At 42.5% G+C, this 25301-nt stretch overlaps 1 protein-coding gene across 1 annotated transcript in view; it reads left to right on the forward strand.

Annotated features, from left to right (window-relative positions):
* The first annotated feature begins 209 nt into the window (after positions 1–209).
* LOC118394046 (protein crumbs homolog 1-like) overlaps positions 210–25301 on the forward strand; it is a 40918-nt gene continuing 15826 nt past the window's right edge. Inside the window, exon 1 of the mRNA XM_052460750.1 lies at positions 210–465. Coding sequence (XP_052316710.1) covers positions 396–465 — 70 coding nt within the window. The 5' untranslated portion in view covers positions 210–395. The remainder of the gene's footprint in view (positions 466–25301) is intronic.

Consider the following 25301-nt stretch of genomic DNA (forward strand, 5'->3'; position numbering starts at 1 on the left):
TTTGGTTTCAGAAATGGAAATAAAGTGGGGAGAGAGGAATGAAGAGAGAGGAGGAAAGAGGACAAAGGGGTGTAGTAGAAAGAGAGAGTGCTAGAGAGAGAAACAGTCCATGTCAGTGAATCCAGGCCATGTTTTCTTTGGCCTCTCTGAAGGGTGATTACTCTGCCTTACTCTAGCCAGCCAAGCACTATCCCCAGGGAGCTCACACACACACACACTCACAGTACTGACTACTGACCAAGCATGGAGAGCCTGCAGCACACTTCCAGCTAACTTCTATTAGAGCAAAGAATTGATCGGCTGGACCAGTATGCTGGGCGGGGACCCTGTGGAGGAGTGACAGGCAGCAGTTCTCAGGCTGGACGTTACGGGACCCAGTGGGTCCCATCACTGCCATGGAGTTTGGGAGGTTTCTTTTCAAGTCCCAAAGAACTTTGCTGCTCGGCATGATAATGTTCAAACTGGGTAGGACTGTTGATCAACTACTAGGTGTATGAATACTACAATATTCCATTTGTTGTTGTGAGAAGTGTATGTGCACTTGTATGCGTGTGTATTAATGGGGAAAGTAGTGATGTGAAAATATGTGAGTGTATATGTATATGTGTGTTTGTGTGTGTGTGTGTGTGTGTGTGTGTGTGTGTGTGTGTGTGTGTGTGTGTGTGTGTGTGTGTGTGTGTGTGTGTGTGTGTGTGTGTGTGTGTGTGTGTGTGTGTGTGTGTGTGTGTGTAGGAGATAGGACTGTCCCCAGTCCACCTGACTGTGCTGCTGCTCCAGTTTCAACTGTTCTGCCTTATTATTATTCGACCATGCTGGTCATTTATGAACATTTGAACATCTTGGTCATGTTCTGTTATAATCTCTACCCGGCACAGCCAGAAGAGGACTGGCCACCCCACATAGCCCGGTTCCTCTCTAGGTTTCTTCCTAGGTTTTGGCCTTTCTAGGGAGTTTTTCCTAGCCACCGTGCTTTTACACCTGCATTGTTTGCTGTTTGGGGTTTTAGGCTGGGTTTCTGTACAGCACTTTGAGATATCAGCTGATGTACGAAGGGCTATATAAATAAATTTGATTTGATTTGATTTGATTTGACAGGGCTGTAATAGGGCATTAGCAAGGTGGGAGGATGTTACAGGAGGACAAGTGGTTAGAGGCCAGCTGGCAGACAGGTTGTTGTAGTTGATGTTAAGCTGAGTGCAGTCTCCCTTCAATAAGTTATTTATTCTTTAATTATACGGCTGGTCCTATTTATACATCTCTTTAAGAGAACCAATATAGACTTGCCCCAAGAAGAGAGCTATCAAACATTTGTAACATAGCATACATAAAAGAAGAATTGTGGTAAAACGTATGTCACAATAATTTATCATCCATTACTATGTAAGACAATTGAAGGTATAATTCTCTTGAACACTTAACATTAATTAATTCATAGTTCACAATCAACTAACACGGTGAGATAGCTTTTGTTATTAATCTCTGATAACCCATGTCTTCTATGATAGAAGCTTTAGGATTAGTAGAGAGATGAAGACAGGAGGGATTGGGGGTGGGATTGGGGGTGGGATTGGGGGTGGGATTGGGGGTGGGATTGGGGGTGGGATTGGGGGTGGGATTGGGGGAGGGATTGGGGGTGGGATTGGGGGAGGGATTGGGGGTGGGATTGGGGGTGGGATTGGGGGAGGGATTGGGGGTGGGATTGGGGTGGGATTGGGGGTGGGATTGGGGGTGGGATTGGGGGAGGGATTGGGGGTGGGATTGGGGGTGGGATTGGGGGTGGGATTGGGGGTGGGATTGGGGGAGGGATTGGGGGTGGGATTGGGGGAGGGATTGGGGGTGGGATTGGGGGTGGGATTGGGGGTGGGATTGGGGGTGGGATTGGGGGAGGGATTGGGGGTGGGATTGGGGGTGGGATTGGGGGAGGGATTGGGGGTGGGATTGGGGGTGGGATTGGGGGTGGGATTGGGGGAGGGATTGGGGGTGGGATTGGGGGAGGGATTGGGGGTGGGATTGGGGGTGGGATTGGGGGAGGGATTGGGGGTGGGATTGGGGGTGGGATTGGGGGTGGGATTGGGGGTGGGATTGGGGGAGGGATTGGGGGTGGGATTGGGGGTGGGATTGGGGTGGGATTGGGGGTGGGATTGGGGGAGGGATTGGGGGTGGGATTGGGGGTGGGATTGGGGGAGGGATTGGGGGTGGGATTGGGGGAGGGATTGGGGGTGGGATTGGGGGTGGGATTGGGGGAGGGATTGGGGGTGGGATTGGGGGTGGGATTGGGGAGGGATTGGGGGTGGGATTGGGGGTGGGATTGGGGGTGGGATTGGGGTGGGATTGGGGGAGGGATTGGGGGTGGGATTGGGGGAGGGATTGGGGGTGGGATTGGGGGTGGGATTGGGGGTGGGATTGGGGAGGGATTGGGGTGCCGTTGGGTGGAGGATATTTTGAACCCCACCTAATGATGCGTTGACCCATTTTTCCTGATGCCCTGTGGGAAGCGTCTGAACCTCGTTAAATTGGACAGACTGACAGGACGGGACGGCTAGAGCGGATTGCATGCAGGGGCCATTGTTACCCATCACCATGGTGACGGGTTAAGAGTCTGCACCACTTTTTGTCTAAACTATGAATGGAGAGAAAGGCAAGTGTTCGGAGAAGTGTGGAAAAACAAACAGGATATTTAGATTTTATGGCTGATGGAAAAATATCTACAATATTGAATCAACCATTGTTCATATAAAATACTATCTTGACAACAATATGGTTCCTTTAATGTTAAACCCACACGAAACACAAACCTTTAAATCTCTGACTGACATCACAGGATAACTGTGACTAAACGTTGAGAATTTGTGCTTTTTAAAGCGAAGTGAATCACCACAGTGTAGCCTTTTGAGTATGAATACAGTTTAGGAGAAAGCTCCACACTGGCATGGCTTGGCTAGCAGTCCCCTGTGGTGACCAAATAGAATTCCTCTAACTAAAACGTGTGTTAGAGCCAGGAGCGTCCTCTTACATTAGTCATGGCATCATTGGTCCATACCTCACAGTGTGGGTTTCAATTGACATTTGACTTGGAGTATATGTAAAGGTTATGTTGCCTAACTATTGTTGGTAACTGTTATCACGGGGCAGGGAAGAAGTTCTCCTATATAATAACTATTGATCATCTACTATCTTCCTGCTGCGTTCTCACACACTGTTAGAGGGATGCTCTGACATACTCACTCTAGAGGTGAGGCTGGGATCCATCTCTGCACAGACAGCTGACAACTCTCTGTTATTTTACTCTACCTGCGTACTACGTTAGGATGGTCCCATGACAAGTACCTGGCTCTGCTCTGTGTTTATCTTGATTCCTGGGGGTCAAGTGCTTGGTGCAGTGCAGTGCCAGAGAACAGCGCCGTAATCTGCCCATAACCCTGACTTATGAACTGTTTCATGACACGGGAGGCAGCAATGACATCAACACATTGGAATGTTTCAGGGATGACTGGTCTGGCTGCAGCAGGATAGACCAGTCAGAGACCCCCACTGTCTAAACCAACCACCCCCCGCACTACTACTAGTCTGACATGGGGTCCATGTGTACCAGCTACACTACACTACTACACTACTACTAGTCTGACATGGGGTCCATGTGTACCAGCTACACTACACTACACTACTACTAGTCTGACATGGGGTCCATGTGTACTAGCTACACTACACTACTACTAGTCTGACATGGGTTCCATGTGTACTCGCTACACTACACTACTACTAGTCTGACATGGGGTCCATGTGTACCAGCTACACTACACTACACTACTACTAGTCTGACATGGGGTCCATGTGTACCAGCTACACTACACTACACTACTACTTGTCTGACATGGGGTCCATGTGTACCAGCTACACTACACTACACTACTACTAGTCTGACATGGGGTCCATGTGTACTAGCTACACTACACTACTACTAGTCTGACATGGGGTCCATGTGTACTCGCTACACTACACTACTACTAGTCTGACATGGGGTCCATGTGTACCAGCTACACTACACTACTACTAGTCTGACATGGGGTCCATGTGTACTAGCTACACTACACTACTACTAGTCTGACATGGGGTCCATGTGTACCAGCTACACTACACTACACTACTACTAGTCTGACATGGGGTCCATGTGTACCAGCTACACTACACTACTACTAGTCTGACATGGGGTCCATGTGTACTAGCTACACTACACTACTACTCGTCTGACATGGGGTCCATGTGTACCAGCTACACTCCACTACACTACTACTAGTCTGACATGGGTTCCATGTGTACCAGCTACACTACACTACTACTAGTCTGACATGGGGGTCCATGTGTACCAGCTACACTACACTACTACTAGTCTGACATGGGGTCCATGTGTACCAGCTACACTACACTACTACTAGTCTGACATGGGGTCCATGTGTACTAGCTACACTACACTACTACTAGTCTGACATGGGGGTCCATGTGTACCAGCTACACTACACTACTACTAGTCTGACATGGGGTCCATGTGTACCAGCTACACTACACTACTACTAGTCTGACATGGGGTCCATGTGTACTAGCTACACTACACTACTACTAGTCTGACATGGGGTCCATGTGTACTAGCTACACTACACTACTACTAGTCTTACATGGGGTCCATGTGTACCAGCTACACTACACTACACTACTACTAGTCTGACATGGGGTCCATGTGTACTAGCTACACTACACTACTACTAGTCTGACATGGGGTCCATGTGTACCAGCTACACTACACTACACTACTACTAGTCTGACATGGGGTCCATGTGTACTAGCTACACTACACTACTACTAGTCTTACATGGGGTCCATGTGTACCAGCTACACTACACTACACTACTACTAGTCTGACATGGGGTCCATGTGTACTAGCTACACTACACTACTACTAGTCTGACATGGGGTCCATGTGTACTAGCTACACTACACTACTACTAGTCTGACATGGGGTCCATGTGTACCAGCTACACTACACTACTACTAGTCTGACATGGGGTCCATGTGTACCAGCTTACACTACACTACACTACTACTAGTCTGACATGGGGTCCATGTGTACCAGCTACACTACACTACTACTAGTCTGACATGGGGTCCATGTGTACTAGCTACACTACACTACTACTAGTCTGACATGGGGTCCATGTGTACTAGCTACACTACACTACTACTAGTCTGACATGGGGTCCATGTGTACTAGCTACACTACACTACTACTAGTCTGACATGGGGTCCATGTGTACCAGCTACACTACACTACACTACTACTAGTCTGACATGGGGTCCATGTGTACCAGCTACACTACACTACACTACTACTAGTCTGACATGGGGTCCATGTGTACTAGCTACACTACACTACACTACTACTAGTCTGACATGGGGTCCATGTGTACCAGCTACACTACACTACACTACTACTAGTCTGACATGGGGTCCATGTGTACTAGCTACACTACACTACTACTAGTCTGACATGGGGTCCATGTGTACCAGCTACACTACACTACACTACTACTAGTCTTACATGGGGTCCATGTGTACCAGCTACACTACACTACTACTAGTCTGACATGGGGTCCATGTGTACCAGCTACACTACACTACTACTAGTCTGACATGGGGTCCATGTGTACCAGCTACACTACACTACACTACTACTAGTCTGACATGGGGTCCATGTGTACCAGCTACACTACACTACTACTAGTCTGACATGGGGTCCATGTGTACTAGCTACACTACACTACACTACTACTAGTCTGACATGGGGTCCATGTGTACCAGCTACACTACACTACACTACTACTAGTCTGACATGGGGTCCATGTGTACCAGCTACACTACACTACTACTAGTCTGACATGGGGTCCATGTGTACCAGCTACACTACACTACTACTAGTCTGACATGGGGTCCATGTGTACCAGCTACACTACACTACTACTAGTCTGACATGGGGTCCATGTGTACCAGCTACACTACACTACTACTAGTCTGATATGGGGTCCATGTGTACCAGCTACACTACACTACTACTAGTCTGACATGGGGTCCATGTGTACCAGCTACACTACACTACTACTAGTCTGACATGGGGTCCATGTGTACTAGCTACACTACACTACACTACTACTAGTCTGACATGGGGTCCATGTGTACCAGCTACACTACACTACACTACTACTAGTCTGACATGGGGTCCATGTGTACCAGCTACACTACACTACTACTAGTCTGACATGGGGTCCATGTGTACCAGCTACACTACACTACTACTAGTCTGACATGGGGTCCATGTGTACCAGCTACACTACACTACTACTAGTCTGACATGGGGTCCATGTGTACCAGCTACACTACACTACTACTAGTCTGACATGGGGTCCATGTGTACCAGCTACACTACACTACTACTAGTCTGACATGGGGTCCATGTGTACCAGCTACACTACACTACTACTAGTCTGACATGGGGTCCATGTGTACTAGCTACACTACACTACTACTAGTCTGACATGGGGTCCATGTGTACTAGCTACACTACACTACTACTAGTCTTACATGGGGTCCATGTGTACCAGCTACACTACACTACACTACTACTAGTCTGACATGGGGTCCATGTGTACTAGCTACACTACACTACTACTAGTCTGACATGGGGTCCATGTGTACCAGCTACACTACACTACACTACTACTAGTCTGACATGGGGTCCATGTGTACTAGCTACACTACACTACTACTAGTCTGACATGGGGTCCATGTGTACCAGCTACACTACACTACACTACTACTAGTCTGACATGGGGTCCATGTGTACTAGCTACACTACACTACTACTAGTCTGACATGGGGTCCATGTGTACTAGCTACACTACACTACTACTAGTCTGACATGGGGTCCATGTGTACCAGCTACACTACACTACTACTAGTCTGACATGGGGTCCATGTGTACCAGCTACACTACACTACTACTAGTCTGACATGGGGTCCATGTGTACTAGCTACACTACACTACTACTAGTCTGACATGGGGTCCATGTGTACCAGCTACACTACACTACACTACTACTAGTCTGACATGGGGTCCATGTGTACCAGCTACAGCTGACACTACACTACTACTAGTCTTCTGACATGGGGTCCATGTGTACCAGCTACACTACACTACACTACTACTAGTCTGACATGGGGTCCATGTGTACCAGCTACACTACACTACTACTACATGTCTGACATGGGGTCCATGTGTACTAGCTACACTACACTACTACTAGTCTGACATGGGGTCCATGTGTACCAGCTACACTACACTACACTACTACTAGTCTGACATGGGGTCCATGTGTACCAGCTACACTACACTACTACTAGTCTGACATGGGGTCCATGTGTACTAGCTACACTACACTACTACTAGTCTGACATGGGGTCCATGTGTACCAGCTACACTACTACACTACTACTAGTCTGACATGGGGTCCATGTGTACCAGCTACACTACACTACTACTAGTCTGACATGGGGTCCATGTGTACCAGCTACACTACACTACTACTAGTCTGACATGGGGTCCATGTGTACATGTGTACCAGCTACACACTACACTACTACTAGTCTGACATGGGGTCCATGTGTACCAGCTACACTACACTACTACTAGTCTGACATGGGGTCCATGTGTACCAGCTACACTACACTACACTACTACTAGTCTGACATGGGGTCCATGTGTACCAGCTACACTACACTACTACTAGTCTGACATGGGGTCCATGTGTACTAGCTACACTACACTACTACTAGTCTGACATGGGGTCCATGTGTACCAGCTACACTACACTACTACTAGTCTGACATGGGGTCCATGTGTACCAGCTACACTACACTACTACTAGTCTGACATGGGGTCCATGTGTACCAGCTACACTACACTACACTACTACTAGTCTGACATGGGGTCCATGTGTACCAGCTACACTACACTACTACTAGTCTGACATGGGGTCCATGTGTACTAGCTACACTACACTACACTACTAGTCTGACATGGGGTCCATACACTACTACTAGTCTGACATGGGGTCCATGTGTACTAGCTACACTACACTACTACTAGTCTGACATGGGGTCCATGTGTACCAGCTACACTACACTACACTACTACTAGTCTGACATGGGGTCCATGTGTACTAGCTACACTACACTACTACTAGTCTGACATGGGGTCCATGTGTACTAGCTACACTACACTACTACTAGTCTGACATGGGGTCCATGTGTACCAGCTACACTACACTACTACTAGTCTGACATGGGGTCCATGTGTACCAGCTACACTACACTACCATGTGTACCAGCTACACTACTACTACTAGTCTGACATGGGGTCCATGTGTACCAGCTACACTACACTACTACTAGTCTGACATGGGGTCCATGTGTACTAGCTACACTACACTACTACTAGTCTGACATGGGGTCCATGTGTACTAGCTACACTACACTACTACTAGTCTGACATGGGGTCCATGTGTACTAGCTACACTACACTACTACTAGTCTGACATGGGGTCCATGTGTACCAGCTACACTACACTACACTACTACTAGTCTGACATGGGGTCCATGTGTACTGACAGCTACAGCTACACTACATGGGGTCCATGTGTACAGCTACTACTAGTCTGACATGGGGTCCATGTGTACTAGCTACACTACACTACACTACTACTAGTCTGACATGGGGTCCATGTGCTACACTACACTACTACTAGTCTGACATGGGGTCCATGTGTACAGCTACACTACACTACTACTAGTCTGACATGGGGTCCATGTGTACTAGCTACACTACACTACTACTAGTCTGACATGGGGTCCATGTGTACCAGCTACACTACACTACACTACTACTAGTCTGACATGGGGTCCATGTGTACCAGCTACACTACACTACTACTAGTCTGACATGGGGTCCATGTGTACCAGCTACACTACACTACTACTAGTCTGACATGGGGTCCATGTGTACCAGCTACACTACACTACACTACTACTAGTCTGACATGGGGTCCATGTGTACCAGCTACACTACACTACTACTAGTCTGACATGGGGTCCATGTGTACTAGCTACACTACACTACACTACTACTAGTCTGACATGGGGTCCATGTGTACCAGCTACACTACACTACACTACTACTAGTCTGACATGGGGTCCATGTGTACCAGCTACACTACACTACTACTAGTCTGACATGGGGTCCATGTGTACCAGCTACACTACACTACTACTAGTCTGACATGGGGTCCATGTGTACCAGCTACACTACACTACTACTAGTCTGACATGGGGTCCATGTGTACCAGCTACACTACACTACTACTAGTCTGACATGGGGTCCATGTGTACCAGCTACACTACACTACTACTAGTCTGACATGGGGTCCATGTGTACCAGCTACACTACACTACTACTAGTCTGACATGGGGTCCATGTGTACCAGCTAGCTGACATGGGGTCCATACACTACACTACTACTAGTCTGACATGGGGTCCATGTGTACCAGCTACACTACACTACACTACTACTAGTCTGACATGGGGTCCATGTGTACCAGCTACACTACACTACTACTAGTCTGACATGGGGTCCATGTGTACCAGCTACACTACACTACTACTAGTCTGACATGGGGTCCATGTGTACCAGCTACACTACACTACTACTAGTCTGACATGGGGTCCATGTGTACCAGCTACACTACACTACTACTAGTCTGACATGGGGTCCATGTGTACCAGCTACACTACACTACTACTAGTCTGACATGGGGTCCATGTGTACCAGCTACACTACACTACTACTAGTCTGACATGGGGTCCATGTGTACTAGCTACACTACACTACTACTAGTCTGACATGGGGTCCATGTGTACTAGCTACACTACACTACTACTAGTCTTACATGGGGTCCATGTGTACCAGCTACACTACACTACACTACTACTAGTCTGACATGGGGTCCATGTGTACTAGCTACACTACACTACTACTAGTCTGACATGGGGTCCATGTGTACCAGCTACACTACACTACACTACTACTAGTCTGACATGGGGTCCATGTGTACTAGCTACACTACACTACTACTAGTCTTACATGGGGTCCATGTGTACCAGCTACACTACACTACACTACTACTAGTCTGACATGGGGTCCATGTGTACTAGCTACACTACACTACTACTAGTCTGACATGGGGTCCATGTGTACTAGCTACACTACACTACTACTAGTCTGACATGGGGTCCATGTGTACTAGCTACACTACACTACTACTAGTCTGACATGGGGTCCATGTGTACCAGCTACACTACACTACACTACTACAGTCTGATATGGGGTCCATGTGTACTAGCTACACTACACTACTACTAGTCTTACATGGGGTCCGTGTGTACCAGCTACACTACACTACACTACTACTAGTCTGACATGGGGTCCATGTGTACTAGCTACACTACACTACTACTAGTCTGACATGGGGTCCATGTGTACTAGCTACACTACACTACTACTAGTCTGACATGGGGTCCATGTGTACCAGCTACACTACACTACACTACTACTAGTCTGACATGGGGTCCATGTGTACCAGCTACACTACACTACTACTAGTCTGACATGGGGTCCATGTGTACCAGCTACACTACACTACTACTAGTCTGACATGGGGTCCATGTGTACCAGCTACACTACACTACTACTAGTCTGACATGGGGTCCATGTGTACCAGCTACACTACACTACTACTAGTCTGATATGGGGTCCATGTGTACCAGCTACACTACACTACTACTAGTCTGACATGGGGTCCATGTGTACCAGCTACACTACACTACTACTAGTCTGACATGGGGTCCATGTGTACTAGCTACACTACACTACACTACTACTAGTCTGACATGGGGTCCATGTGTACCAGCTACACTACACTACACTACTACTAGTCTGACATGGGGTCCATGTGTACCAGCTACACTACACTACTACTAGTCTGACATGGGGTCCATGTGTACCAGCTACACTACACTACTACTAGTCTGACATGGGGTCCATGTGTACCAGCTACACTACACTACTACTAGTCTGACATGGGGTCCATGTGTACCAGCTACACTACACTACTACTAGTCTGACATGGGGTCCATGTGTACCAGCTACACTACACTACTACTAGTCTGACATGGGGTCCATGTGTACCAGCTACACTACACTACTACTAGTCTGACATGGGGTCCATGTGTACCAGCTACACTACACTACTACTAGTCTGACATGGGGTCCATGTGTACTAGCTACACTACACTACTACTAGTCTGACATGGGGTCCATGTGTACTAGCTACACTACACTACTACTAGTCTTACATGGGGTCCATGTGTACCAGCTACACTACACTACACTACTACTAGTCTGACATGGGGTCCATGTGTACTAGCTACACTACACTACTACTAATCTGACATGGGGTCCATGTGTACCAGCTACACTACACTACACTACTACTAGTCTGACATGGGGTCCATGTGTACTAGCTACACTACACTACTACTAGTCTTACATGGGGTCCATGTGTACCAGCTACACTACACTACACTACTACTAGTCTGACATGGGGTCCATGTGTACTAGCTACACTACACTACTACTAGTCTGACATGGGGTCCATGTGTACTAGCTACACTACACTACTACTAGTCTGACATGGGGTCCATGTGTACCAGCTACACTACACTACACTACTACTAGTCTGACATGGGGTCCATGTGTACCAGCTACACTACACTACACTACTACTAGTCTGACATGGGGTCCATGTGTACTAGCTACACTACACTACTACTAGTCTGACATGGGGTCCATGTGTACTAGCTACACTACACTACTACTAGTCTGACATGGGGTCCATGTGTACTAGCTACACTACACTACTACTAGTCTGACATGGGGTCCATGTGTACTAGCTACACTACACTACTACTAGTCTGACATGGGGTCCATGTGTACTAGCTACACTACACTACTACTAGTCTGACATGGGGTCCATGTGTACTAGCTACACTACACTACTACTAGTCTGACATGGGGTCCATGTGTACTAGCTACACTACACTACTACTAGTCTGACATGGGGTCCATGTGTACTAGCTACACTACACTACTACTAGTCTGACATGGGGTCCATGTGTACTAGCTACACTACACTACTACTAGTCTGACATGGGGTCCATGTGTACTAGCTACACTACACTACTACTAGTCTGACATGGGGTCCATGTGTACCAGCTACACTACACTACTACTAGTCTGACATGGGGGTCCATGTGTACCAGCTACACTACACTACACTACTACTAGTCTGACATGGGGTCCATGTGTACTAGCTACACTACACTACTACTAGTCTGACATGGGGTCCATGTGTACCAGCTACACTACACTACACTACTACTAGTCTGACATGGGGTCCATGTGTACCAGCTACACTACACTACTACTAGTCTGACATGGGGTCCATGTGTACCAGCTACACTACACTACTACTAGTCTGACATGGGGTCCATGTGTACCAGCTACACTACACTACTACTAGTCTGACATGGGGTCCATGTGTACCAGCTACACTACACTACTACTAGTCTGACATGGGGTCCATGTGTACCAGCTACACTACACTACTACTAGTCTGACATGGGGTCCATGTGTACCAGCTACACTACACTACTACTAGTCTGACATGGGGTCCATGTGTACTAGCTACACTACACTACTACTAGTCTGACATGGGGTCCATGTGTACTAGCTACACTACACTACTACTAGTCTTACATGGGGTCCATGTGTACCAGCTACACTACACTACACTACTACTAGTCTGACATGGGGTCCATGTGTACTAGCTACACTACACTACTACTAGTCTGACATGGGGTCCATGTGTACCAGCTACACTACACTACACTACTACTAGTCTGACATGGGGTCCATGTGTACTAGCTACACTACACTACTACTAGTCTTACATGGGGTCCATGTGTACCAGCTACACTACACTACACTACTACTAGTCTGACATGGGGTCCATGTGTACTAGCTACACTACACTACTACTAGTCTGACATGGGGTCCATGTGTACTAGCTACACTACACTACTACTAGTCTGACATGGGGTCCATGTGTACCAGCTACACTACACTACACTACTACTAGTCTGACATGGGGGTCCATGTGTACCAGCTACACTACACTACACTACTACTAGTCTGACATGGGGTCCATGTGTACCAGCTACACTACACTACTACTAGTCTGACATGGGGTCCATGTGTACTAGCTACACTACACTACTACTAGTCTGACATGGGGTCCATGTGTACTAGCTACACTACACTACTACTAGTCTGACATGGGGTCCATGTGTACTAGCTACACTACACTACTACTAGTCTGACATGGGGTCCATGTGTACTAGCTACACTACACTACTACTAGTCTGACATGGGGTCCATGTGTACTAGCTACACTACACTACTACTAGTCTGACATGGGGTCCATGTGTACTAGCTACACTACACTACTACTAGTCTGACATGGGGTCCATGTGTACTAGCTACACTACACTACTACTAGTCTGACATGGGGTCCATGTGTACTAGCTACACTACACTACTACTAGTCTGACATGGGGTCCATGTGTACTAGCTACACTACACTACTACTAGTCTGACATGGGGTCCATGTGTACCAGCTACACTACACTACTACTAGTCTGACATGGGGGTCCATGTGTACCAGCTACACTACACTACACTACTACTAGTCTGACATGGGGTCCATGTGTACTAGCTACACTACACTACTACTAGTCTGACATGGGGTCCATGTGTACCAGCTACACTACACTACTACTAGTCTGACATGGGGTCCATGTGTACCAGCTACACTACACTACACTACTACTAGTCTGACATGGGGTCCATGTGTACTAGCTACACTACACTACTACTAGTCTGACATGGGGTCCATGCTAACAGCAAAGTCAGTGCTAGGGGGGTACTCTTTGAAGAGGCAGTGTTTCAGATGTTTTCAGAAGATGGGCAGAGACTCTGTTGTCCGAGCGTCAGGGGGAAGCTGGTTCCACCATAGGGGTGCCAGGACAAAGGAGAAGAGGTTTGACTCGGTTGAGCAGGAGCTGCCCTTCCATAGGGGTGCCAGGAAAAAGGAGAAGAGGTTTGACTCGGTTGAGCGGGAGCTGCCCTTCCATAGGGGTGCCAGGACAAAGGAGAAGAGGTTTGACTCGGTTGAGCGGGAGCTGCCCTTCCATAGGGGTGCCAGGACAAAGGAGAAGAGGTTTGACTCGGTTGAGCGGGAGCTGCCCTTCCATAGGGGTGCCAGGACAAAGGAGAAGAGGTTTGACTCGGTTGAGCGGGAGCTGCCCTTCCATAGGGGTGGGAGGACAGAAGAGAAGAGGTTTGACTGGGCTGAGTGGGATGGGTAGCAGGGCCAATAGACCAGAGGAGTACTTGGGTTGGGGTGTAGGGTTTGAGTATAGCCTGAAGGTAGGGAGGGGCAGTTCCACAGTTTTGTCCCCTTCATATTCAAATATTTTAGCACTGTCAGCTTATTCTTTTCCATTAAGGAAATTCTGCAAAGATAGTGTTTGCTATGTCCTCAACAACTATAGCGGAAAATCTAACCAGGGTCAAACAGTCTGTGATTATTAAACTAGTGAATGACAACCTGTGTTGTGTATGAAGATGGGCCATTCGGTCTGAAACAAGTTAGAGAAGTAGTGGTCAGAGTGAAGGGAACTAACATTGATGAAGTCTCAGGTAACAGCTGCTCACACAATGATTGTTAGTTACTCCTAACACCATCTGCTGGGTTCACTGTAGAGACTAGAAAGAGAGGGAAGTGGGTCTTTTTACTCTTCATTAAAAGAGTGCTCTGTAAGCGCCTCAAAATCAGAGACAATGGGAGAGGTCAAAGGTACTGTAGCTGGTGTATTAGTCTACTAATGAGCTTGTAGGATGTCACGCCTATAAAAACTCTCAGTGCTACTACTTGGTAATCTCATTGGCAATGTTCCCTCAAAAAAATGTAGGCACTGAGCTAATTTTAGGTTCGCTGAGCGCAAATTTGAACCTTGTGAAAATTCTGTGCGACTTCTGGCATGCGTTTATTGTGAACACTGAGACTGTACCTGCTTTAGGCTACTGTGGATATTTGATTATATAATGTAGGCCTATCAGAGTGGCCTACTATCAAAATCAATGGAGAAAATGCATCCCATAACATTTTAACATGGAAAAACTGCAGCGGTTCTATCATTCAGCCTACAGTAGCAGCCAATGTGTGTTGTTCAATGTAGGCCTACATTCCGTGAGACATTTTGAAAAAAACATGCAGGGCTTGACATTAACCTGTTTATCCACTTGTCCTTCAGACAAGCAGGTGACTGATGTTGTTTGATGCAAGAATCCACTTTACAAAATAAAGTCCATTATTATCCCCTTACCAATATTACAGAGAATCAGACACATGATGCTACCCTCTGCCTATTGGCCACTTAACTTATGCAAGCCTGTCTCAATACAAGTTCACCTACTCGGGACCACTCATGCAGTAAACACAGTCCAGTTCAAAGTGAATTGTACAGATCCACATAGGACAACTGTCCATTTGCATATAGGGATACTGCAGCTCTGATTGGTTATGTCACACTTGTCTTTAGAGTCATGCCTGTCAATTCAATAGAATCCTACTTTGGTGCTTTCTGCCGACAAGAAAATCTCTTTGCATAGTTAGTTTTGCAACACTAAGTCTTGCATAGTTTGTTTTGTTTCAGTATGTTGCATTGAAAGTGGCTAAAATGGTCAATTCCCACTGTAGAGGGAAATGTTGATATTGTTAACTATAGGGGAAATGTTGATAGTGTTAACTATAGGGGAAATGTTGACAGTGTTAACTATAGTGGAAATGTTGATAGTGTTAACTATAGGGGAAATGTTGATAGTGTTAACTATAGGGGAAATGTTTATAGTGTTAACTATAGGGGAAATGTTGATAGTGTTAACTATGGGGGAAACGGTGATAGTGTTAACTATAGGGGAAATGTTGATAGTGTTAACTATAGGGGAAATGTTGATAGTGTTAACTATGGGGGAAACGGTGATAGTGTTAACTATAGGGGAAATGTTGATAGTGTTAACTATAGGGGAAATGTTGATAGTGTTAACTATAGGGGAAACAGAGATAGTGTTAATTATAGGGGAAATGTTGATAGTGTTAACTATAGGGGAAATGTTGATAGTGTTAACTATAGGGGAAATGTTGATAATGTTAACTATAGGGGAAACGGTGATAGTGTTAACTATAGGGGAAATGTTGATAATGTTAACTATAGGGGAATGTTGATAATGTTAACTATAGGGGAAATGTTGATAATGTTAACTATAGGGGAAATGTTGATAGTGTTAACTATAGGGGAAACGGTGATAGTGTTAACTATAGGGGAAATGTTGATAATGTTAACTATAGGGGAAATGTTGATAATGTTAACTATAGGGGAAACGGTGATAGTGTTAACTATAGGGGAAATGTTGATAATGTTAACTATAGGGGAAATGTTGATACTGTTAACTATAGGGGAAACGGTGATAGTGTTAACTATAGGGGAAACGGTGATAGTGTTAACTATAGGGGAAATGTTGATAGTGTTAACTATAGGGGAAATGTTGATCGTGTTAACTATAGGGGAAACGGTGATAGTGTTAACTATAGGGGAAACGTTGATAGTGTTAACTATAAGGGAAATGTTGATAATGTTAACTATAGGGGAAATGTTGATAATGTTAACTATAGGGGAAACTGTGATAGTGTTAACTATAGGGGAAATGTTGATAATGTTAACTATAGGGGAAATGTTGATACTGTTAACTATAGGGGAAACGGTGATAGTGTTAACTATAGGGGAACTGTTGATAATGTTAACTATAGGGGAAATGTGGATCATGTTAACTATAGGGGAAATGGTGATAGTGTTAACTATAGGGGAAACGGTGATAGTGTTAACTATAGGGGAAATGTTGATAATGTTAACTATAGGGGAAATGTTGATACTGTTAACTATAGGGGAAACAGTGATAGTGTTAACTATAGGGGAAACAGTGATAGTGTTAACTATAGGGGAAATGTTGATAGTGTTAACTATAGGGGAAATGTTGATCGTGTTAACTATAGGGGAAACGGTGATAGTGTTAACTATAGGGGAAACGGTGATAGTGTTAACTATAGGGGAAATGTTGATAATGTTAACTATAGGGGAAATGTTGATAATGTTAACTATAGGGGAAACTGTGATAGTGTTAACTATAGGGGAAATGTTGATAATGTTAACTATAGGGGAAATGTTGATACTGTTAACTATAGGGGAAACGGTGATAGTGTTAACTATAGGGGAACTGTTGATAATGTTAACTATAGGGGAAATGTTGATAATGTTAACTATAGGGGAAATGGTGATAGTGTTAACTATAGGGAAAATTTTGATAGTGTTAACTATAGTGGAAACGGTGATAGTGTTAACTATAGGGGAAATGTTGATAGTGTTAACTATAGGGGAAATGTTGATAATGTTAACTATAGGGGAAATGTTGATAGTGTTAACTATAGGGGAAACGGTGATAGTGTTAACTATAGGGGAAATGTTGATAGTGTTAACTATAGGGGAAATGTTGATAGTGTTAACTATAGGGGAAATGTTGATAGTGTTAACTATAGGGGAAATGTTGATAGTGTTAACTATGGGGGAAACGGTGATAGTGTTAACTATAGGGAAAATGTTGATAGTGTTAACTATGGGGGAAATGTTGATAGCGTTAACTATAGGGGAAATGTTGATAGTGTTAACTATAGGGGAAATGTTGATAGTGTTAACTATGGGGGAAACGGTGATAGTGTTAACTATAGGGAAATGTTGATAGTGTTAACTATGGGGGAAATGTTGATAGCGTTAACTATAGGGGAAATGTTGATAGTGTTAACTATGGGGGAAACGGTGATAGTGTTAACTATAGGGAAAATGTTGATAGTGTTAACTATAGGGGAAACGGTGATAGTGTTAACTATAGGGGAAATGTTGATAATGTTAACTATAGGGGAAATGTTGATAATGTTAACTATAGGGGAAATGTTGATAGTGTTAACTAAAGGGGAAATGTTGATAGTGTTAACTATAGGGTAAATGTTGATCATGTTAACTATAGGGGAAACGGTGATAGTGTTAACTATAGGGGAAATGTTGATAATGTTAACTATAGGGGAAACGGTGATAGTGTTAACTATAGGGAAATGTTGATAATGTTAACTATAGGGGAAATGTTGATAATGTTAACTATAGGGGAAATGTTGATAGTGTTAACTATAGGGGAAACGTGATAGTGTTAACTATAGGGGAAATGTTGATAATGTTAACTATAGGGGAAATGTTGATAGTGTAAACTATAGGGGAAATGTTGATAGTCTTAACTATAGGGGAAATGTTGATAGTGTTAACTATAGGGGAAATGTTGATAGTGTTAACTATAGGGGAAATGTTGATACTGTTAACTATAGGGGAAACGGTGATAGTGTTAACTATAGGGGAAACGGTGATAGTGTTAACTATAGGGGAAATGTTGATAGTGTTAACTATAGGGGAAATGTTGATCGTGTTAACTATAGGGGAAACGGTGATAGTGTTAACTATAGGGGAAACGTTGATAGTGTTAACTATAAGGGAAATGTTGATAATGTTAACTATAGGGGAAATGTTGATAATGTTAACTATAGGGGAAACTGTGATAGTGTTAACTATAGGGGAAATGTTGATAATGTTAACTATAGGGGAAATGTTGATACTGTTAACTATAGGGGAAACGGTGATAGTGTTAACTATAGGGGAACTGTTGATAATGTTAACTATAGGGGAAATGTGGATCATGTTAACTATAGGGGAAATGGTGATAGTGTTAACTATAGGGGAAACGGTGATAGTGTTAACTATAGGGAAATGTTGATAATGTTAACTATAGGGGAAATGTTGATACTGTTAACTATAGGGGAAACAGTGATAGTGTTAACTATAGGGGAAACAGTGATAGTGTTAACTATAGGGGAAATGTTGATAGTGTTAACTATAGGGGAAATGTTGATCGTGTTAACTATAGGGGAAACGGTGATAGTGTTAACTATAGGGGAAACGGTGATAGTGTTAACTATAGGGGAAATGTTGATAATGTTAACTATAGGGGAAATGTTGATAATGTTAACTATAGGGGAAACTGTGATAGTGTTAACTATAGGGGAAATGTTGATAATGTTAACTATAGGGGAAATGTTGATACTGTTAACTATAGGGGAAACGGTGATAGTGTTAACTATAGGGGAACTGTTGATAATGTTAACTATAGGGGAAATGTTGATAATGTTAACTATAGGGGAAATGGTGATAGTGTTAACTATAGGGAAAATTTTGATAGTGTTAACTATAGTGGAAACGGTGATAGTGTTAACTATAGGGGAAATGTTGATAGTGTTAACTATAGGGGAAATGTTGATAATGTTAACTATAGGGGAATGTTGATAGTGTTAACTATAGGGGAAACGGTGATAGTGTTAACTATAGGGGAAATGTTGATAGTGTTAACTATAGGGGAAATGTTGATAGTGTTAACTATAGGGGAAATGTTGATAGTGTTAACTATAGGGAAATGTTGATAGTGTTAACTATGGGGGAAACGGTGATAGTGTTAACTATAGGGAAAATGTTGATAGTGTTAACTATGGGGGAAATGTTGATAGCGTTAACTATAGGGGAAATGTTGATAGTGTTAACTATAGGGGAAATGTTGATAGTGTTAACTATGGGGGAAACGGTGATAGTGTTAACTATAGGGAAATGTTGATAGTGTTAACTATGGGGAAATGTTGATAGCGTTAACTATAGGGGAAATGTTGATAGTGTTAACTATGGGGGAAACGGTGATAGTGTTAACTATAGGGAAAATGTTGATAGTGTTAACTATAGGGGAAACGGTGATAGTGTTAACTATAGGGAAATGTTGATAATGTTAACTATAGGGAAATGTTGATAATGTTAACTATAGGGGAAATGTTGATAGTGTTAACTAAAGGGGAAATGTTGATAGTGTTAACTATAGGGTAAATGTTGATCATGTTAACTATAGGGGAAACTGATAGTGTTAACTATAGGGAAATGTTGATAATGTTAACTATAGGGGAAACGGTGATAGTGTTAACTATAGGGGAAATGTTGATAATGTTAACTATAGGGGAAATGTTGATAATGTTAACTATAGGGGAAATGTTGATAGTGTTAACTATAGGGGAAATGGTGATAGTGTTAACTATAGGGGAAATGTTGATAATGTTAACTATAGGGGAAATGTTGATAGTGTAAACTATAGGGGAAATGTTGATAGTCTTAACTATAGGGGAAATGTTGATAGTGTTAACTATAGGGGAAATGTTGATAGTGTTAACTATAGGGGAAATGTTGATAGTGTTAACTATAGGGGAAATGTTGATAGTGTTAACTATAGGGGAAATGTTGATAGTGTTAACTATAGGGGAAATGTTGATAATGTTAACTATAGGGGAAATGTTGATAGTGTTAACTATAGGGGAAATGTTGATAGTGTTAACTATAGGGAAATGTTGATAGTGTTAACTATAGGGGAAATGTTGATAGTGTTAACTATAGGGGAAATGTTGATAGTGTTAACTATGGGGAAACAGTGATAGTGTTAACTATAGGGAAATGTTGATAGTGTTAACTATGGGGAAATGTTGATAGCGTTAACTATAGGGGAAATGTTGATAGTGTTAACTATAGGGGAAATGTTGATAGTGTTAACTATAGGGAAATGTTGATAATGTTAACTATAGGGGAAATGTTGATAGTGTTAACTATAGGGGAAATGTTGATAGTGTTAACTATAGGGGAAATGTTGATAGTGTTAACTATAGGGGAAATGTTGATAGTGTTAACTATAGGGGAAATGTTGATAGTCTTAACTATGGGGGAAACGGTGATAGTGTTAACTATAGGGGAAATGTTGATAGTGTTAACTATGGGGGAAATGTTGATAGCGTTAACTATTGGGGAAATGTTGATAGTGTTAACTATAGGGGAAATGTTGATAGTGTTAACTATGGGGGAAACGGTGATAGTGTTAACTATAGGGGAAATGTTGATAGTGTTAACTATGGGGGAAATGTTGATAGCGTTAACTATCGGGGAAATGTTGATAGTGTTAACTATGGGGAAACGGTGATAGTGTTAACTATAGGGAAAATTTTGATAGTGTTAACTATAGGGAAACGGTGATAGTGTTAACTATAGGGGAAATGTTGATAATGTTAACTATAGGGGAAATGTTGATAATGTTAACTATAGGGGAAATGTTGATAGTGTTAACTATAGGGGAAATGTTGATAGTGTTAACTATAGGGGAACTGTTGATCATGTTAACTATAGGGGAAACGGTGATAGTGTTAACTATAGGGGAAATGTTGATCATGTTAACTATAGGGGAAATGTTGATAGTGTTAACTATGGGGGAAACGGTGATAGTGTTAACTATAGGGGAAATGTTGATAGTGTTAACTATAGGGGAAATGTTGATAGTGTTAACTATGGGGGAAACGGTGATAGTGTTAACTATAGGGGAAATGTTGATAGTGTTAACTATAGGGGAAATGTTGATAGTGTTAACTATAGGGGAAACAGAGATAGTGTTAATTATAGGGGAAATGTTGATAGTGTTAACTATAGGGGAAATGTTGATAGTGTTAACTATAGGGAAATGTTGATAATGTTAACTATAGGGGAAACGGTGATAGTGTTAACTATAGGGGAAATGTTGATAATGTTAACTATAGGGGAATGTTGATAATGTTAACTATAGGGGAAATGTTGATAATGTTAACTATAGGGGAAATGTTGATAGTGTTAACTATAGGGAAACGGTGATAGTGTTAACTATAGGGAAATGTTGATAATGTTAACTATAGGGGAAATGTTGATAATGTTAACTATAGGGGAAACGGTGATAGTGTTAACTATAGGGAAATGTTGATAATGTTAACTATAGGGGAAATGTTGATACTGTTAACTATAGGGGAAACGGTGATAGTGTTAACTATAGGGAAACGGTGATAGTGTTAACTATAGGGGAAATGTTGATAGTGTTAACTATAGGGGAAATGTTGATCGTGTTAACTATAGGGGAAACGGTGATAGTGTTAACTATAGGGGAAACGTTGATAGTGTTAACTATAAGGGAAATGTTGATAATGTTAACTATAGGGGAAATGTTGATAATGTTAACTATAGGGGAAACTGTGATAGTGTTAACTATAGGGAAATGTTGATAATGTTAACTATAGGGGAAATGTTGATACTGTTAACTATAGGGGAAACGGTGATAGTGTTAACTATAGGGGAACTGTTGATAATGTTAACTATAGGGGAAATGTGGATCATGTTAACTATAGGGGAAATGGTGATAGTGTTAACTATAGGGAAACGGTGATAGTGTTAACTATAGGGAAATGTTGATAATGTTAACTATAGGGGAAATGTTGATACTGTTAACTATAGGGGAAACAGTGATAGTGTTAACTATAGGGAAACAGTGATAGTGTTAACTATAGGGAAATGTTGATAGTGTTAACTATAGGGGAAATGTTGATCGTGTTAACTATAGGGGAAACGGTGATAGTGTTAACTATAGGGGAAACGGTGATAGTGTTAACTATAGGGGAAATGTTGATAATGTTAACTATAGGGGAAATGTTGATAATGTTAACTATAGGGGAAACTGTGATAGTGTTAACTATAGGGGAAATGTTGATAATGTTAACTATAGGGGAAATGTTGATACTGTTAACTATAGGGGAAACGGTGATAGTGTTAACTATAGGGGAACTGTTGATAATGTTAACTATAGGGGAAATGTTGATAATGTTAACTATAGGGGAAATGGTGATAGTGTTAACTATAGGGAAAATTTTGATAGTGTTAACTATAGTGGAAACGGTGATAGTGTTAACTATAGGGGAAATGTTGATAGTGTTAACTATAGGGGAAATGTTGATAATGTTAACTATAGGGGAAATGTTGATAGTGTTAACTATAGGGGAAACGGTGATAGTGTTAACTATAGGGGAAATGTTGATAGTGTTAACTATAGGGGAAATGTTGATAGTGTTAACTATAGGGAAATGTTGATAGTGTTAACTATAGGGAAATGTTGATAGTGTTAACTATGGGGAAACGGTGATAGTGTTAACTATAGGGAAAATGTTGATAGTGTTAACTATGGGGGAAATGTTGATAGCGTTAACTATAGGGAAATGTTGATAGTGTTAACTATAGGGGAAATGTTGATAGTGTTAACTATGGGGAAACGGTGATAGTGTTAACTATAGGGAAATGTTGATAGTGTTAACTATGGGGGAAATGTTGATAGCGTTAACTATAGGGGAAATGTTGATAGTGTTAACTATGGGGAAACGGTGATAGTGTTAACTATAGGGAAAATGTTGATAGTGTTAACTATAGGGAAACGGTGATAGTGTTAACTATAGGGGAAATGTTGATAATGTTAACTATAGGGGAAATGTTGATAATGTTAACTATAGGGGAAATGTTGATAGTGTTAACTAAAGGGGAAATGTTGATAGTGTTAACTATAGGGTAAATGTTGATCATGTTAACTATAGGGGAAACGGTGATAGTGTTAACTATAGGGGAAATGTTGATAATGTTAACTATAGGGGAAACGGTGATAGTGTTAACTATAGGGGAAATGTTGATAATGTTAACTATAGGGGAAATGTTGATAATGTTAACTATAGGGGAAATGTTGATAGTGTTAACTATAGGGGAAACGGTGATAGTGTTAACTATAGGGGAAATGTTGATAATGTTAACTATAGGGGAAATGTTGATAGTGTAAACTATAGGGGAAATGTTGATAGTCTTAACTATAGGGGAAATGTTGATAGTGTTAACTATAGGGGAAATGTTGATAGTGTTAACTATAGGGGAAATGTTGATAGTGTTAACTATAGGGGAAATGTTGATAGTGTTAACTATAGGGGAAATGTTGATAGTGTTAACTATAGGGGAAATGTTGATAATGTTAACTATAGGGGAAATGTTGATAGTGTTAACTATAGGGGAAATGTTGATAGTGTTAACTATAGGGGAAATGTTGATAGTGTTAACTATAGGGGAAATGTTGATAGTGTTAACTATAGGGGAAATGTTGATAGTGTTAACTATGGGGGAAATGGTGATAGTGTTAACTATAGGGGAAATGTTGATAGTGTTAACTATGGGGGAAATGTTGATAGCGTTAACTATAGGGGAAATGTTGATAGTGTTAACTATAGGGGAAATGTTGATAGTGTTAACTATAGGGGAAATGTTGATAATGTTAACTATAGGGGAAATGTTGATAGTGTTAACTATAGGGGAAATGTTGATAGTGTTAACTATAGGGGAAATGTTGATAGTGTTAACTATAGGGGAAATGTTGATAGTGTTAACTATAGGGGAAATGTTGATAGTCTTAACTATGGGGGAAACGGTGATAGTGTTAACTATAGGGGAAATGTTGATAGTGTTAACTATGGGGGAAATGTTGATAGCGTTAACTATTGGGGAAATGTTGATAGTGTTAACTATAGGGGAAATGTTGATAGTGTTAACTATGGGGGAAACGGTGATAGTGTTAACTATAGGGGAAATGTTGATAGTGTTAACTATGGGGGAAATGTTGATAGCGTTAACTATCGGGGAAATGTTGATAGTGTTAACTATGGGGGAAACGGTGATAGTGTTAACTATAGGGAAAATTTTGATAGTGTTAACTATAGGGGAAACGGTGATAGTGTTAACTATAGGGGAAATGTTGATAATGTTAACTATAGGGGAAATGTTGATAATGTTAACTATAGGGGAAATGTTGATAGTGTTAACTATAGGGGAAATGTTGATAGTGTTAACTATAGGGGAACTGTTGATCATGTTAACTATAGGGGAAACGGTGATAGTGTTAACTATAGGGGAAATGTTGATC

This window comes from Oncorhynchus keta, chromosome 14, assembly GCF_023373465.1.
Source record: "Oncorhynchus keta strain PuntledgeMale-10-30-2019 chromosome 14, Oket_V2, whole genome shotgun sequence".
Classification (NCBI taxonomy): Eukaryota; Metazoa; Chordata; class Actinopteri; order Salmoniformes; family Salmonidae; genus Oncorhynchus; species Oncorhynchus keta.